The following is a 19,806-nucleotide window of genomic DNA, read 5'->3' on the forward strand; positions in this document are numbered from 1 at the left end:
GAAGAGCCTTTATCTAAATAATTCAATAAAAAGGAAAGGATGTGGTTACCAAAGGAAGTTTCCCGTACTAAAAATCTAAAATTGTACTAAATCAGCAAATGTTTAAGTCTTACAAACTTAAAGAAAAGGAGTTTGAGAAAAGGGATCTTTGTTGTTTGTTGAAATTGTAAGTACGCGATTTCCTTTAAAGTAAAAATAGGGTATAAATTCAACTTTGCTTCAAATGCCAGATGAGAAAAGATTTAGACCGATGCTTTCTATTACTACAGGCTTCGCGGCTCCACCACAAGTGATGATATACCACTAATCCTGGTTATCATCTCGCTTTTACTTTTACAGATTCTATGCTAAACAATGTTATGTACGAGACAACCTAGGCCATATATGGTCATAGCTCATATGCCTAGGCCAGGTTATAGTCAGGCTGGTGAATGAAAGAAAAATGACGATTGACTACAGCACCAATACCCTGTCTTGTCCGTATATTGTTAAGTTAGGCAATGCTGGATTTTCCAGCGTTAACTCGTTTTTAATTTGTTTTGTTCTTATTATTTCTTTTTTTGCTTCCAAGGGTGACCAGCCTTGGAAGCATTAACCAGCGGTGATTAAAAACGAAAGAGGTTTCTTAGAAACCAAAATCGAAAGTTCTAGTATCCTTTCTAACCAAGAAAACAGATAGTTTTATAAAAAAAAAGTTTAGTGTCACAAAACAGCAATTTTTTAATGAGCATTCATATCAATAGAGGGGGAGGGGAGTTTACCTCCCAGTTTTCTTTCGATTAGAGGAACATATTTGAACTAAGAACGCAATGCGGGCTTAAAGGGAGTTTCGCTAAATGTGGAAATTTCTCAGCGCAAACTAGTGCATTTCGTCTATAAGCTTACATGCAGCTAAAATTCGATTTGGTAGCCGGATTCTGCATCGCCTCGTTAAACAAAAAAATGTATTCACCTGGGCTAATATTCAAGTCCCTTTTTCAAACCAGGCAAAGCGAACTCATTTTTCAGCCTGCAATTTCTCTTCACAGAAATTCGCTTTCACTAAGCCATCCAAGTAAGGAATCGCGCAGTGATGTCGTTTCTTTATTTGTGTTTGATAAAACTTACAGTGTTGTGCCAGAGCTTAATTTAGTGTTAAACACTGCTATTTTTTCCTTTAGTAATATTTTCTGAAAAGTATTTTTTGCTGTTCAAGATAAAAATGCAAATTCAACGTCTACACATTCTTCTGGGAATGATGTCGTATATGCCTACTATTCTAACTTTGACAGGCAGCCCTTTAACAGTTTCACAAGTGAGAGAAGAAATAAAGAAACAGAGGAAGAAATTCGGTTTGGAATGCACAGACTCGTGTACTGAAACAGAGGTAAAGTGAGTTATACTACAGGACAGATATCACAGTATAAATATATAACAGTAGCGGAATGTTTCTCCGGAAATGATACATATCAAAGCGCTTAGAAACGGAAAATCCGTCTGCGTCAGAGCAATAGATCTTCCATAATCCCATTGTAATACGCTAAAAACTTGTCATTGCGATTGCGTGAAAGGCCGAGTCATAAAGGGAAGTCTAGACTGATCTGCGTAAAAAATCTTTAATGGAGAGTATAGGACTTTTCGCTACTGTTAATATATTTATACTCTGAACAGATATTATTTTATCGTTAAATCAAAAACCTTGTAACAGCTTAATTTCTCATTTTAACCAGTGTTTTTGAGAAATCGATAACCGTACAACACAAATCTAATATTTTTCTGAAACTTGAAAAAAAAACATGAGAACTATTTCGTTTAGTGAGATTACTATCTTTGGAAAAGTTCTTTTTTTAACATTAAGGCCATTATTACTTAGATTTTTTAAAATTAACTTTGAAAACTTTTCCAAAGACAAAGTATAAAAAAAAGTACAGAAGATATTAAAACTTGAACGAAGAAAGATACAGGCATATAATAACTTAAGTTGAAATGAAATTACTATGAATGAATAAATGAAACTCAAACTAAAAAAAATCCAAATCAATAATCGCAGATAACACATTCTGCTATGGATGAATAGATGAATCCTAAAACGAGGAGGAATTGAAATTAATAGTCAAGTCACTCTTAAAACGACTTAAAATTACCACCATTAAGAGGAGAACTGGCCCCTCCCTCTCCTAGAGTCTCTAGTGGTCATAGCTTCATTTGCACTTTACTGGAAACACAATATTTTAAAGAAGCTTCTCTTGAATAATACTAGAGATCAAAATTACTGAGACCTACAGGAGTATATATATATATATATATATATATATATATATATATATATATATATATATATATATATATATATATATATATATATATATATATATATATATATATATATATATATATATATATATATATATATATCTGGGATAGGGAGGGTGTTGAAGGGACCTCGAAATGGGCCTTTTTTTCTTGATCAGTTTGAAACTTGCAACCTTAAGATCCTGGGCGAAGGGGAGCCTAAGTTACAAAAATTATTTGGAGCAACAAGGGCCAGGAAAACACTCCAAAAAGCTTTTCTTCCAAACACATTTTTTTTTCAAGACCTTTCAAATTGCATATACATAAGACCAAGATAACCTTAATGAAGACAAAGATTCTGAAAAAAATATGTTTGACTAATTGATAACCTCAGACGCGATATTTTTCTCTGTTCTCTCCTAGTCTCCCACTCAACCTAAAACAAAATGCCAAATAGATTTCTTTTCAAACAGTTCGTTGTAACGAGCTGTAAGTAAGGAGCAGCCCGGCTAAATAGTAACCGAAACTCTCAAAAATGAAATTTTGATACCAATAGATACATAAAAGGATTGTATTTTTATGCTGATTTTAAATATATATGTTTCATCAAGTTTAATCTTACCCATCAAAAGTTACAAGTCTGAGAATATTTGCCTCATTTTCGAAAAAAGGAAAACCACCCCCTACAAGCCATAGAATCTTATCTAGTCATAGTCATAGAAAATCACACCATCAGATTCAGTGTATCAGATAACCTTGCCGTAGAGGTCTTAAGCTCCTACCTACAAAAATGTGGAATTTTTTTATTTTTTGCCAGAAGAAAGATCATGGATGCGTGTTTATTTGTTTGTTTATTTTTCTTTCCCAGGGGGGTCGTATCGACCCAGTTGTCCTAGAACGTCGCAACAGGGCTCATTCAAACGGAAATTAAAAGTTCTAGTGCCCTTTTGAGTGACCAACAAAAATAGGCCCCCTCCGACGCTCATTTTTTCTCAAAGTCACTAGATCAAAATTTTGAAATAGCCACTTTGTTCAGAATAGTCGAAAAATCCAATAACTATGTCTTTGAGAACGACTAAAAACCCCACTGTCCCCAGGGGAAGGGCTGCAAGTTGTGAACTTTGCCCGTTGTTTACATATAGTATTGGTTATTGGGAAGTATACAGATGCTTTCAGTGGGGATTTTTTTTTGGGGGGGGGGGGGGGCGGAGGGAGGGATTTACCTGGGAGGATCTTTCCATGGAGGAATGGTTGAGTGTTTTGTTGTAAATATACATAAAAAATTTTGGGAAACCCGGGACGGATATTCATGCTGAATTCAGAAAAATAATGAGAATTTTTTCCAGTGTTAAGAAACTGTGACCCATGAATAGCAGCTGTGGATTAACAAAAGAGACGCCGTCCCTTAAACTCAGATAATTTTAAAGGCACATCAAAAGCCATAGCTGTTTGAATTTAATTAGTCATGGTTGCAGAGGTAGATGCAACCTAGTAATGAGCGAGCCACGACCCATGGTAGCCACAAATTCCCAAACGCTTTTAAAAAAGTTATCTAGTAACATAAAATTGCCTTTTCTAGCTAATTCAGGATTGGTAAATATTATTTCAGTTTATTTTAATAGTAAAATGTTATTTTGACAAAAAATGTCGGAACTTCTAAAAAGCACCTGAAACTCCTCGGAAATGGCGTCGGATCGAAATGAAAACTACACGATAGGAATTGCCATTGCTAAAAGTCCCCACAAGGGAGTCACTTTTTGCATGAAAAGCACTGGTGTCATTGTTTTTTTCTCGTCACTGCTAGTGGGGCATTAGAGAGCTGCAGATACCACTAAGCCAACAGCTGCAAGGACAACTAAGCAAACAGCTATTGGTATAACTAAGCCAACAGCTGCAAACAATTACGTGAACAGCTGCAGGTACAAAAGCCAACAGCTGCAGGTACAACTTGGCCAACAGCTCTAAGTAGACCTAAGTCAGAAGCTGCAGGTAGAACTAAACATACAATTGCATATACAACTAAGCCAACAGCTGCAGGCACAATTAAGCTGCAGATGCAACTAAACCAACAGCTACAGGTTCAACTAATCCAACAGCTGCAGGTACTATTTTTCTAAGAAGAAAGGTGATACGAAAAATGAATCTTTAGGTCCGAACTAGGATTGGTCAAGGTCGGCCATGAGATAAGGTTGCTCAGGTTTTTTTCCACTGCTCTCTATTAATTGTTGAGTGGTTTTTGACCGCCTAAAACTCAACCGTTTTGGTTTTCGTTTCACTTCGTTCATCATTTTGGCCTCTTTTGTCTCCCCATTAACGCGTGGCAAAACAACCCTAGTGCATTGCAAACGTAGTTAAACCACTTTAATACGTTTGCTAAAAGGCACTTCACAATCCTCCCATTTTCGAGAACGTTTTTGCCAGGAGTGTCTGATTGGCATTGTTTGGTACGCTCACAGAGTTTAAAGCAGCTGATTTAGGTCGGTCAGGTCCACTTCCATTGCTCTCTATTGTTTGCTGGACGGTTTTTAACCGCCTGAAACTCAGCAGTTTTGGTTTTTGATCCACTTCGCACTTGATCCTGTCCTCTTTGTCCCCCCCGTTAACACGTGACAAAACATCACTAGTACATTGCAAACATCGCGATTCATCTTTAATACATTTACTAAAAGGTGCTTCATAATCCTCCTCTTTTTGAGAATGTTTTGATGTGATAGCCGTAGTTTTGGCCAGATCTGTCTGATGCCATAGTTTGATAAGCTCACAGAATTTAAATTAGTTGAGTTAGGTCGGTCAGGTCCATTTCCACTGCTGTTTATTAATTGTTGAGCGGTTTTTGACCGCCTAAAACTCAACATTTTTGGTTTTCGTTTCACTTCGTGCTTGATTTTGGCCTCTTTTGTCTCTCCATTAACGTGTGGCAAAACAACACTAGTACACTGCAAACGTGGTGACACCATTTTAATACGTTTGCTAAAAGGTTTTTTATAATCCTCCTCTTTTCGAGAATATTTGATGTGATGGCCGTAGTTTCTGCCAGAACTGGCTGATATGCATAGTTTGATAAGCTCACCGAATTTAGATTAGCTGAGTTAGGTCGTTCAGGTCCATTTCCTCTGCTCTCTATTAATTGTTGGACGACTTTTGACCGCCTAAAACTCAACATTTTTGGATTTCGTTTCGCTTCGTACTTGATTTTGGCCTCTTTTGTCTCCCCACTAACGCGTGGCCAAACAACACTAGTACATTGCAAATATGGCGACAATATTTTAATACGTTTGCTAAAAGGTTCTTCATAATCCTCCTCTTTTTGAGAACATTTTGATGTGATGGCCGTAGTTTTTGCCAGAACTGTCTGATGTGCATAGTTTGATAAGCTCACATAGTTCAGGTACACTTCCATCATAGGCAGCGCGCTAGCGCTGCCTAAGTAAAGAACGATGTTGCCAAAATGTGTTTTTTTTCTCCATCCCCGGGCACTTCGTATCGAAGGATTTGTCGTAGAAACTCTGAAAAGGGCTCATCTGATTTTAAATATAAGTGGCTTATGCCATTTTTAATAGTCGAAAGTGTTTGGCGTGCAACTAGCCCTCCCCCCACGTTCATCATTCCCCCAAACACATCCAATCAAAATTTTGAGATAGCCATTTCGTTCAGCGTAGTTGATTTCCAAATAGAAAATATGTTTTTGAGGAGGACACTCCCCCACAACCCTCAGGGCAAGGATTTTAGGTTATGCCCTGGGGGCATATAAGGTTTTTATAGAAGGCGGTATCACAGAAACTTCAAAACAGGCTCATTTGATTGGAAATTCAAAGGGCTCGTGCCCTTTTTAATAGTCGAAAGTGATTGGAGGGCAACTTTAACCCCCCCCCCCCCCCCCCACGCCCACCATTCCCCCAAACACATCCAATCAAAATTTGGAGATAGCCCTTTTGTTCAGCATAGATGATTTCCAGATAGAAAATATGTTTTTGAGAAGGACACTCCCCCACAACCCTCAGGGCTTAAGATCAGGGTTTTAAGTTATGTCCTGGGGGCATATAAGGTTTTTATAGAAGGTGTTGTCGTAGAAACTTCAAAAAAGGTTCATTCGATTGGAAATTCAAGGGGCTAGTGCCTTTTTTAATAGTCGACAGTGATTGGAGGGCAACTAGCCCCCCCCATGCCCATCTTTCCCCCAAACACATCTAATCAAAATTTTGAGATACCCAGTTTGTTCAGCGTAGTTGATTTTCAGATAGAAAATATGTTTTTGAGGAGGACACTCCTCCACAGCCCTCAGGGCAAGGGTTATAAGTTATGCCCTGGGGGCATATAAGGTGCTGACTTAGAAACTTCAAAAAAAATGCTCATTCGATTGGAAATTCAAAGGTCTAGTGCTCTATTTAATAGTCGAAAGTGATTGGAGGGCAACTAGCCCCCCGCCCCACGCCAATCATTCCCCCAAACACATCCAATAAAAATTTTGACATAGCCATTTTGTTCAGTGTAGTTGATTTCCAGATAGAAAATATATTTTTGAGGAGGACACTTCCCCACAATCCCTGTGGCAAGGATTATAAGTTATGCCCTGGGGGTATATAAGGTTTTCATTGAAATCCTTGTCGTAGAAACTTGAAAACGGGCTAATTCGATTTGAAATTCAAAGATTTAGCATCCTTTTTAATAGTCGAAAGTGATTTGAGGGCAACTTATATATATATATATATATATATATATATATATATATATATATATATATATATATATATATATATATATATATATATATATATATATTGCTTATGAACAAAACAGAAGAGGTTGAACTATATTTTAAAAATGAACTAGTTGATATTGCTTGTATATATGAATCGTGGTCCGCAACTGAAGAGTATGTTGCATTTGATGGACACAGCAGTAGTATCTTTGGAGCCAGAATATTGCGGCATATTCTCAAGAAGAATAAAAGTGTTTTTGTGAAATCAGGGTTGCATATGGAATCAGTCATTGAACCAGTTTTCTGGTGGTAGGTTTCTCAACTATGCTTTAAGGAGAAGTAGACTCAACTACATAGTTAACAGTCATACCATAAACTTGGCCTTTTTTCAGATTCACTAGTCTCTTTTCAAAGAAATTCTCCACCTGGATTTCTTGCTCTTTTATAATTTGTCAGTTTTTTCTGAGCTACATATACTTGGAGGAGAATAAGAATCTTGCAAGAACTCCGCCTCCATCTAATCTTAATTTTCTTTATGCTCCATTAGGCGTCTTTTCCTTTCAGCAGAATGGTTTTCTGCTTCCTCCTCGTACTTGCCAAAAGCCTGCGTGAGCAATGGCGGACACACTACAAAAATAACGAATTTTTATATACACAAACGGAAGACCTTGCAGATACATTTAGTTAGGTTTATTTTTGGTTTCGAAAAATATCGGGATTAGAATTTATAGGTTGGAACCCTGTAAAGAGCAAGCCACGTTTTTGGTTGTAGCTCTATGCTAGGATTTTAGTTGCGCAAATGCATTTTTCATCATTGTTGCTAGATCCAGAGCACCCTGTTGACTTATCTGGAACATTTTCGTCAACTGCTGTTACTGGACTAGGGTCTTTAGGGAAAATATGCCCAGGATATCCGGTTCTTAAGGTCATTTCCTCTTTTAATTGTTGAGCGGTTTGTACATGGCAAACATGACCATATGAATTTAATACATTTGCTAAAATTCGATTCATAATACTTCTCTTTTCAAGAACGTTTTGATAGGATTGCCGCACTATTTTCCAGAAGTGCATAGTTTGATGCGCTCACTGAGTTTAAATTAGCTGAGCTAGATCGGCCATGTCCAGGACTTAATAATTTAGCAGCCAAAACCAAGGTCACACAGCCAGGGGTTGCGATACAAGAGCCTTGACTGATATGCATAGTTCAATAAGGTAAAAGAGTTTAAATTAGCTGAGTTAGATGAGCCAGGTCCATTTCATTGCTCTTTTCTAGGACTGTATTTCCACAAGTGCATTTTTCTGTATTGCTGGAAGTTCCATAGCACATCGTTGACCTACACGAAATATCTTTTTCGAATTACTGGACTAGCGTCTTTAGGGAAAATAAGCCCAGTATATCCGGCCTGTAAGGCCATTTCCCCTATTAGTTGTTGATCGAGAGTTGCAATCGAAGTTGCAAATCAAAAGCTTTGGTCTGAAAAACTAATAGATTCTATAGTTTGTTTCATCTTACAAGGCTTAGTTTATAATTCAAGGGTATATTTAAGACACATAATGCTTATATCCGAATATTTAAAATTAAAGAAATTACAGAACAGCTACAGGTACAACTGAGCCAGCAGCTGTATGTACAACTAATCCAACTACTTCTGTTCAACTAAGAGAACATTTGCGTGCACCAAAGCCAAAAGCTGTAGACACCACAAAGCCAATAGTCGTGGTACAACTATTCCAACAGTTGAAGGTAAAACTAAGCTAAAAGGTGTAGGTAAAACTAAGCCGACAGCTGCGGGTACAACTATTTCAACAGCTTGAGGTAAAACTAAGCCAACAGCTGCAGGTACAACTCAGCCAAAAGCTGCAGGTACAACTAAACCAACAGCCATTTTGTTCATCATAGTTGAAAGGCCCAATAACTATGCCTTTGGGTATAACATGACCCCCCCCCTCCCACACAGCCCCAGGGAAAAGGTCTTTAAGTTATAAAATTTGCCTATTGTTTGCCCATAGTATTTGTTATTGGGATGTAGGCATACATTTTCGGGTGGGGGGGGGGAACAAATTTTCTGCTGGGAGTTCCTCCACGGGGGTATTTTCCATGTGGAGGAAAGTTTTCAGTGAGTGAAATTGTCACACTGGGAGGACGCTGCCAGAATTCTATACAAAATTCTTTTTATATGTCTTGCTTTCTCTTTTCCGTCTCAATTTTACGTGCAGAGTGGTTAAAAGTAATTGCCCTGGGTAAGTTTTTACCGGGATTGAATTGTAAAAAGGATATTCCCGTGGGGAGGGGGTTTCTCCGTGGCAGTGAAGCTAGATTTCCCAGCATTATTAAAAAAAACGATCAAAAATTAAAAAGAAAAAACAAGTTTTTTCAACTGAAAGTAAGGAGCAACGACTGTTAAAACGAATCAGAAATTATTACGTATAGGAAGGGGGTGTTCCCCTTCTCAATACCTCGCTCTTTACGCTAAAGTTTGAATTTTGCCCCAATTCTTTAATAATGACTCCTGAAACACAAGGGCCGTTTAATTAAAGCAATAAGACGCTTTTTTAAAAGTACTAAAAAACGTTAGCGTAAAGAGTGAGCTATTGAGGAGGGGGCAACCCCTTTATATACGTAAAAATTTCCGTTCGTTTTCAGTTTTAATGTTGCTCCATACTTTCAGTTTAAAAAACTTGTTTTTTATTTAATTGTAAATTAGAGTCCACTTGGCCCAAAGACTTGAGGAGGGTAACTCCCTTTATATACGTAAGTATATAAAGTTGAGGAGGACAACCCCCTATATATATGTAAAATTTTCTGTTAGTTTTCAGTTTTAATTGTTGCTCCTTACTTTCAGTTGACAAAACTTGTTTTTTTATTTAATTGTAAATTAGAGTCCACTTGGCCCAAAGACTTTAAGCTTTTAAGATTCAATCTGCTAAGAAAAGAAGGGTTTCTGCCCTTTTTTGGGCTAATTGCCTGGAAAACAATCTTCATTTCCTATTTTTTGTGGGCTGGGCACTTTGGCACAGGTAAAATTTTTACCAAACTTTAGGGATCCCGTGACCCCAACCCAAGTTTCTTTGTACATGAGGATTCCCCTGACCCTAGAACTCATGGGTGCAAGATTCAAGCGTCTAGGAAAAGAAGTTTCCTGGGTTTTATCGGGGAAACCATTATTTTTTTTCCCTTGCGGTTGGGATTCTCTTGAAGTAAGAATTTTAGACGAAGCATAGACCTGATTCAAAATGTTGTAAGTAAGATCTTGGGGGAGGGGCCTTGCCCCAAACAATTTTTATTTTACAATAGATCTTTCTTGGTCCTAAGGAATCACGAGTGTAAGCTACACGTTGATCAGGGACAACAAGATCTTTGGCCCATTCTCGGTCCCTCTCCATGCAACCTCTCCCTCTTAAAAAAATCTGTTGTCCCTTTACCAAGCCAGCGATTTTTTAAAAGTTTCAAGCCGACCCACAAAAGTTTCATGGAGAAATTTTAACCCCAAATTTAGGGGATTGGTCCCCCAAATTATGAAAAAAAATATAAAAGATTATTTGTTTTTTCAGGCCTCATTTTTTTGGGAATCGGGGCGAATTGCGTATTGGGGTATTCGTGACCCAAAGAATTGAGGATACAGATTTTGGCTGATCAGAAAAATTAGCGTTTTTCGCTGAATTTTTGGGGACCTATGGCACAAACTAAAATAGTTTTTTTGTTAATTACGGTCCCCTTGTCACAGGGCTTAGAGTTTTGAGTTTTAACCCACCCAGAAAAAGAATTTTGGTCCTTTCTTGGGCTTCATTTAAATATATTTTTTTTCTAATTTTCTTTCTGCATCAAGATACCCTTCACCAAAACATTAAAGGATATATATCTTGGGTCAATAAGTCAAAAGAGTTTTTGTCACCGTTTTTGGTAGGATCGTGCCCTGAAATAGATTTTTCTTTTTACAATAGTTTCTGTTTTACCTAAGAGCCTATGATTGTTTTGGCAGTTTCAAGTAGATCAGAGACAGTAAGTTTTTTTAAATTTCTTGGCCCCTAGCACCCATCTCTCTCCTGATAAAAAATGTTTGTCCTTTTAGCCCAAGCAATGACTTTTAAAGAGTTCAAGCTAATTGAAACAAAGGTTTTTGGACCATTCTTGGGCCCCTAACTTAGGAGCCAGGGCCCTGATTAATAAAAGCCTTTTGGTCTTTTCCAGGCTCCATTTTTGGGAACCAAATTTCTTGATCGATTTCTGTTTTCTGCGTTACCAAAAGTATTGTACGGTAAGAAAAAAGTATTGTTCAAAGTGCCATCTATGTTATTTCCAGAGTTACTGTGCCTGAGTTTGCTTGTTTGCTGTTAATTGGATAAAGTCATTGCACTACTTTGAGGTTGTTTTCATACTGATTTGGACCCTCTAATAGATAGATTTATAGTTAAGTTAAATCACCAGCGTCATCTTTTTCTCAAGTATACCAGGACGCCATCTACAACACCAATTTCTCATAGCGTCATCTTTTTTCCATTATCATAAAGGTGCTGATTTTTACTCGGAACAAGCAGAAGAGGGGGTGGCTGAACCCCCTCTCCCAGCGCCGCAATAAAATTCTATGTTCAGCTACCCAAAATTGTGGGGAAAAGGTGAGGGGGTACTTACACTTCCCTTGTTCCCGGCTGATTTCAGTATTCTCTGATGACTATTTGCTCCACCCCCGGCCTCTCTGATTGGACTACGCTCTGCATTTGCATCTGAATCTGACCGCCCACTGATTTAGTTTATTGCGTCAGAGGCTATTTCATTCCGAAAGGTAAATGAGTAGTGTGAAGCCAGACTTGGCTTATAGCCCAGTTTTGAACTTCATCTTCCGAGCAATCAAAGCGGGTAACAAGTATGATGAAATAGGGGCGAAGGCAATACAGTATTTCAAAGCTGATATGCTGACAGAGGCAAAGGGTGAATTATGGCAGTTAGCCGCCAGTTCACTGCTCTACAGATCGTGTTAAGCCCCAGGACGTGGTTGCTGATCTGATAAGGGCCATCCGAACTTGTGACGAGAAGAGAGTAGTCCTCCCCAAGTTTGTAATCTATGAGCCTGATGAGGTACCCATACTCTAAAGGGAGGTTACAGCCATACTGACTCGCCAGGTCAATGAGCTTCATTCTACTGTGGGCAGTCTTATTGACCACCCAAGCTTCTTCAGATCAGCACAAAATAAGGCTAGTGCGACTGTGAGTGTAATTGCAACAAACCCGGATACAGCAAAACCTTCTTACTCAGTGATTCTCAAACAACCTCCGAAAGGAGCCAAAAGCCCGACAGTCGCAAGGAGTATCTTGAGGGCCTAGCTGGTGATTGCTGCACCCATATAGTGAACCTGAGGCCTCTTAGCAAAGTCTGGCACGTGATACTTGATGATAAAGATGCAGCAAGTCTTTTGCTAAAGCACTTAACAGTGCTACAGAGACTGATGCTCATTGACCCCGCTCATTGAGGCTGAGTAAGACATATTCCCGATGAGGTGTCGCCGAACGATCTATGTTCAATGATTAGAGAGTTGCACGAAAGTCGAGAGAATTCGACAAACTCGCTCCTTACAAGCTTGTCTTTGAAAGTAAGGACGACTCCTAAGCAAGTAGCAATGAAGCAACCCTATAACTCTGGGCTATGAGCGCTTCTGAATAGATACGTATCGGTATTTGCCAATGAGGTGTCTTCAGTGCCTAGAGTACGCTGCTAAGGACTGTAAAGACGCTACTCGCTGTTCCCGTTGCAGTGCAATTATGCGAACAATAAAGATAAACTCATTAGAAGTGTGCTCTGTGCAGACAGACTCCGAGCTACTCCCCAAGTACCTAGTATAATATATATATATATATATATATATATATATATATATATATATATATATATATATATATATATATATATATATATATATATATATATATATATATATATATATATATATATATATATATATATATATATATATATATATATATATATATATATATATATATATATATATATATATATATATATATACATATATATATATATATATATATATATATATATATATATATATATATATATATATATATATATATATATATATATATATATATATATATATATATATATATATATATATATATATATATATATATATATATATATATATATATATATATATATATATATATATATATATATATATATATATATATATATATATATATATATATATATATATATATATATATATATATATATATATATATATATATATACGTATACATATATATGTTTATATATACACACACACACACACACACACACACACACACACACACACACACACACACACACACACACACACACACACACACACACACACACACACACACACACACACACACACACACACACACACACACACACACACACACACACACACACACACACACACACACACACACACACATATATATATATATATATATATATATATATATATATATATATATATATATATATATATATATATATATATATATATATATATATATATATATATATATATATATATATATATATCTATACATATATATATATATATATATATATATATATATATATATATATATATATATATATATATATATATATATATATATATATATATATATATATATATATATATATATATATACGTATACATATATATGTTTATATATATATATATATATATATATATATATATATATATATATATATATATATATATATATATATATATATATATATATATATATATATATATATATATATATATATATATATATATATATATATATATATATATATATATATATATATATATATATATATATATATATATATATATATATATATATATATATATATATATATATATACATTGTTACTTTTTTTTATTTTTTTATGCGCAACCAATCCAGAAGAGGGCACCAGATTTCCTGAGGTAATTTTGCTTGTTCAGTCTTTGAGGGCGGAGCCACCAGCTAAGTCTGACCATGGTGGAGAGAGTAGCAGCAGAGGTGAGTCAAATGAAGACAAAGTATATTTGTTGTCAATACACACCTGGTGCAGCAATGTTCGAAATGTAGGGTGACTTCAAGAACGGATATCTTCTACCAAAACAACTACAAAGAATACAATAAACCATGCGCTTCTGTTTATTGAATGTTCCCTTGCGTGGTGAAAGATCAAAGATACCGCCGCGTGTCAACACCTTGAAAAATCTACCTATTTACCTTGGAAATTCAGCTTATGTGTCCGCATTTGCCGGCATACTGGACGATTTTGTCAACACATTCTTTGAATCCCTCCTCCAAACTTAAAGCTCAAGCTGCATTCCTGCATCCAGTGTGCCTAGCATGAATTCGGTAGCAAGAGACCATATCATATGAATCTAAAGTAAAGTTTTTACATTAATATGTGAAGTCCCACTATTGAAATTTGGGTTTTGAATAATCAACTTCAATAAATATTTTATGCTTCTTTCAATCCGATTTTCACATATGTGTGCTTATAGATAGATAGATAGATAGTTTATATAACTAAACCTGGTTCTTTGATTAATTTTTTTTTTTTTTTTATTTGTCACTTCCATAAATATCCGCCATTTCGTTTGTGTGCTCCAAAGCTGCTGATTAGAAAAGGTGACGAAAACCAAACAATTCTTGTAAATGACCTAATTTTTGGAATTCACAGTGAATTATTGCGGCTGTTCTTTGGTGTGTAATAGACCAGGAAAAAACATGTGAGTATGAATAAGGGCAGAAAATTGGGGGGGGGGGGGGTTTAAACTGTAGGTTTTTTCCGAAGCGGAGTTTATCGGCCAATTATGTCGGTATCATATCTGACCTGAAAAATCAATATCGATCTGGCCCATTATATGTTTACTTACCTGTTAAATTACTGGAATGTTCATTGTACCGGCAGTTAACTTAACCCAGACTGTTTTTCAGGAGGAAGACATTGAAGGGCTTCCATGTAAATGTGACAAGAGTTGCGCACTCTACGGTGACTGTTGCAGGGACTCTAAGTACTTAAACCCACAATATACTCACAGGCATTCAAATCGCTTCCAGTGTTTCGAGATTCCAGACGATGAGAATTCAGTACAAGCCTATCGTATGATCTATAAGTGTTCAGACCACTGGAGAGATAAAGAAGTTACGAATCTATGTCAGAATGAAAACAAGAGAGATCCATTTATAAATACACCAATTACACAAATATATACTAATATAACGTACAAAAATATTTACTGTGCGTTGTGTAATAACGAAATAGATATTATGAAACTCTATTTTTGGAAGCCAAAATTAAAATGTAAAGGAGTGGAACATGAGCTACAAAAAGAATTATTAAGAAATTTCTTATATTGGAATGAATCGATATCGAAATGGTATTTAGATATCCAAGGCGGAGAGGGTAGAAAGTACTGCGAATGTGAAGTTACCTATATTCCGGAAAATATCGACAGTTTTGTTCGGCCTTGTGACAACTATATAATCTCAAAGTGCAGTGCCGAAAACCAGGACAATACTTTATGTGAAGCGTACAACGCACCTGTGATATTAGAAGAACAAGAATACAAGAACGTCCATTGTTCTTTGTGTAATAATCTTACATATAGTAATTCTACAAGTGAAAACTTGAATTTTGGGTGTGGTGGATATCCACAGATTAATGAAAGAAATGCTTTCAATTCATTTGCGATGTTATTTGATTTTAAAGAAGACAAGGATGAAGAATGCGGGAATAAGAGTGTTTTCGATCCTTTTTTAAAAAAATGCCGAACTCTTTACTGTCCCAAAGGTACTATCCTTCAAAACGAAGTGTGCGTAGGTATTTCAAATGTTGCTTCAAATCAGGGGAAAAGTATTGCAAGAGCTCCAGATAAACAAAGCAATATTTCCATTTTGAGTTTCCAAAACAATACCATGGTTCTGAAATCTGAAAAGAAACTTGTTAGTACAACATGCTCGAAGCTTAAACTACAAAAAGAAGAATACAAAAAAGAATTAAATGGAACAATATTTGTAAAAACCTACAACCGTTTTTACCAACTCGGTGAGTACGAAATTGAGAACGCTTCTATACTGATTTGTGCAAATAGCTTGCTTGACAATGACGAAAGTGAATTTTTGAAAGGTTTCACCATATTCTGTCTACTGTTGTCCGAAATATGTCTATTAATTCACATCGTGTTCAGTTTCAAGACATCAGATTTTCGGAACTTATCAGGATGGTGTTTGCTGTCTTTGAGTTTCTCTCTATTTATAGCGTTCGGTATGTTCATCCTCTTGCCTATTATCTCAAAAAACACAGTTCAATGTTCATCTATTGCTGCACTGATGCATTACTTCTTCTTATGTGCTTTCTTCTGGTCATCAGTCATAGCCTTTGATTTGTTCAAGACGCTGCGACTCGCAACAACACGCTTGCGCAGTCCTCACAAGAAGTCCCATCGATTTACATATTACTCCCTTTGGTCGTGGTTCTGCCCGGCTATTATCGTATGTATCACTATTCTTATTGACAATATTGGTGACTGTTCAGTTTTATTGTGTCCCGAATACGGAACTGACATATGCTGGATAAACAATAAGACAGCGCTGGTAGTATATTTCGCAATACCGCTTGCCATTATCTTAACAGCAAATTTTATTTTGTTTTTCTGGTCTCTATATGTTATTAGGTCAAATTCCATCAGACGCCCTCAATCAAAAAAAGAGGCCTACTTGTTTTTTAGACTAGCTGTACTAATGGGCCTATCATGGACCTCTGGATTGGTAGCAGGTCTGGCAGATATCCCATTTATGTGGTATTTTTTTGTGGCCTTGTGCGCTTCGCAAGGAGTCTTTTGTTCTTCTTGCTTTTACCTTCAACGCTAAAACAGCAAAAAGTTGGTGGAGAAAGACATGGAGCCACAGTAAGGAGTCGCAACCAGTCAGTTCATCTTGGACAACATCAAATGGAACATTCCATCCGACGTCGTACAGCGTAAAATCAGCACAATAACAGTGAAGCTTTAACTTCATGAGTTTTCTCAAGTAAAAGCTTACACTCTTGCGTAAAATTTTAACCTGCATAAAGCTTGGACATGTTTATGACACCTAAAGATCTTTAATCTGGGTAAGACACAGGGCTTTGTGACTCATTCAAAATTGATTAATATTTATCATGGGTACTTAGAGCACAAAAAACGGTGTAGTACCTTGTCGCCCAAATAATATTTAGTTGGGCCATAAATTACTTCCAGAATAAATCACATTTTTGATAAAGTCCGTCAAGTTTCAATAGCTTAGTTTAACCAATTCAGGGTCTCCCTATTCAAACACCAGGGCAAACACGAAAAAACTAAATATTTTCTGCCTAATAGGAGGCGGGGATATGGAGCAAACCAAAAAAAAAAAAAGTAAGGCCTAAATGTTCTCAGAGGAGTAGTACTTTGGATGATTGTTGAGGGAAATCCCTTTTTTAAAGTTTGCAAAAAAAAATTTTTTTTGCTCAACTTTGCCAAAGTAGTTATGTAATGCCTTCCTGTTACAATGGCAAGTAAACATGAAATAAAATCTGATTATTTTCTTTCTTATGCATTGCCTGATTAGAGAGAGAAATGGGGCAAAACACCAAAAAAACGGGATTTTTCAACAAAAATATTTCAGACCTCAAAAAGTATCATCTATAAATGAGTACAAAAAAAAAACTATGCAAAAGGCAGTGCCAAGTACATTTTCAATTAGTAATCAATTTTAATACTTTTTATTATTTAAATGTCGGTCATTTAGGACTATTCCTTGAGTAATCCTCGGATAAGATAGTCTGTAAAGCTTGAACATTACTATATGCACAAGAAAAAAAAGAAGCTATTTATCAAAATCTAGAGGCGGGGATGTTTTGAGTTTTTCAACCTCTCTAATGACCCCCTACCCTCAAAAAAATTATTGATTAAGATCTAGAGAGACAGGCAATCAAAACGGGGCTATATATTAGTTCTATTTACTGTTTTTATACCGCCTGTATAATTAATGAATTAAAAACTATTTAAGTTCCAGAGCCTATGTATTTGAGAAATTTACTGTCTTCTGCTATTTTTGTAATTCAAGAATAAAAAAACTTTCTTTTACCTGTCATATTGCATAGACAATGTTTTTTTTTTCTTTTTTAATGTGTTAACAGTATATTAATAAACTGTGTCCTAAACTATATATCAGCAGTGTTTTTATATTAAATCAAAATAAACTAGAAATCAATAAAAGTTCCAAGATGCTACAATTATCAAAGAAAAGAAAATGTATGTATATATTTATCTATATCTTTTTGATAGTTAGGGTTCCAGGCCTTTTTTCAACCTTAGTGAAAGGTCCAGCCAGAAAAAAAAGGCAAGAAACAAGTAGTCCAAGATCCGCTGAAAAAACTTTATATGACACAAGAAAGACTAGCGATCGGTTCAGTATGAAGATCTTTCTTGTGCTGTTCTGGAGATTTGTTCGATGTTCTTGCGGTCGCTATCCTCAATCGTTCCTTAGAGTGCAATTTCTGGGAATCGGTTGGGTGCCATTCTTCTGACATGACCCTGCAGTTGCTGCCGTTCGATTTTGTCAGGGATTGTATCAGGAGATTTCAGCCACCTTTGCACCTCTTTGTTGGCTACGTGGTTGGTGTAGTTGATCTTTGCGGTGCGGAGTAAGCACCACATCTTGAATGCGAGGAGGTTGTGCTCATTCTTTGTCTGTTGTTCATCTGGGTGAATATTAGGATCAAAATTGAAAAGCTGGTTATTTGACCGGTAGAGTTTTGTTTTGGTTAAAAAACAAAATTCTAGAACTCCGCTGGAAAAACCTTTTATGACACAAGAAAGACTAGCGATCTAACCCCTTTCAATACCGGGCCCGTTGTAGAAGACGCAGATCACATCCTCACTTCGCCGCCCTGCTCAAAGCTACGTTCTTGCAGGAGTTGAATTTGACCCCGGCGATCGAATTTAAATTCAATGAAATGAAATATGTACATATGGGTGAATATTAGGATCGAAATTGAAAAGCTGGTTATTTGACCGGTAGAGTTTTGTTTTTGGTTAAAAAACAAAACTCTAAAACTCCGCTGGAAAAACCTTTTATGACACAAGAAAGACTAGCGACCTGACCCCTTTCAATACCGGGGCCGTTGTAGAAGACGAAGATCACATCCTCACTTCGTCACCCTACTCAAAGCTACGTTCTTGCAGGAGTTGAATTTGACTCCGGCGATCGAACTTAAAATCAATGAAATGAAATATGTTTAACTAGGTGAACATTAGGATCAAAATTGAAAAGCTGGTCATTCGACCGGTAGAGTTATGTTTTGGGTTAATAAAAGCTTTCTATTTGAAAGATATTTCAAATAGAACTTTCTATTTGGAATGTACAATAACAAAAACTGCACGGTTGTTATTTTAAACAGGTATTCAAAGATTCCCTTTTTACAAGCCCAATATTGTTTTTTTTTCAAGAAAATTTCTAGGAAAGTTTTAGAGAATTTCGTTTCCATTCAAGCCGGAATTCACATAGCGACATCGCTTAATCGTTTTCGCTTGACATAAGCTTCCACCTCCTGTCACAACTTCGCCAAATAGTGTAAATAAAAAATAATTGCGAGTTAGTACACACGCATACTGCCATTGGACCATAATGACATTTTTCAAGGAACTTTCTAGGAAAATTTCGTTTCCATTCAATCATAGCTGCCTGAATTCCCATAGCGACATCGCTTGATCGCTTTCGCTTGAAATAAACTTCCACCTCCTGTCACAGCTTCGTCAAA

The 19,806-nt window shown here is 36.2% G+C and overlaps 1 protein-coding gene across 2 annotated transcripts in view; it reads left to right on the forward strand.

Annotated features, from left to right (window-relative positions):
* Positions 1-18,162, forward strand: part of LOC148955679 (putative G protein-coupled receptor Mth-like 3) — a 40,787-nt gene extending 22,625 nt beyond the window's left edge. The window contains exons 2-3 of one of the 2 annotated variants that reach the window (XM_089108300.1): positions 1,196-1,366; positions 14,961-18,162. In XM_089108300.1, the coding sequence (XP_088964426.1) occupies positions 1,196-1,366; positions 14,961-16,895 (2,106 nt within the window). In that variant the 3' untranslated portion in view covers positions 16,896-18,162. Of the gene's footprint in view, positions 1-1,195; positions 1,367-8,060; positions 8,183-14,960 lie in introns of those variants that run through there. The other variant, XM_089108302.1, reaches the window with a different exon arrangement.
* The last annotated feature ends 1,644 nt before the right edge of the window (positions 18,163-19,806 follow it).

This window comes from Artemia sp. Qi Xiang Cuo, chromosome 2 (genome assembly GCF_049724085.1).
Source record: "Artemia sp. Qi Xiang Cuo chromosome 2, ASM4972408v1, whole genome shotgun sequence".
NCBI lineage: Eukaryota > Metazoa > Arthropoda > Branchiopoda > Anostraca > Artemiidae > Artemia > Artemia sp. Qi Xiang Cuo.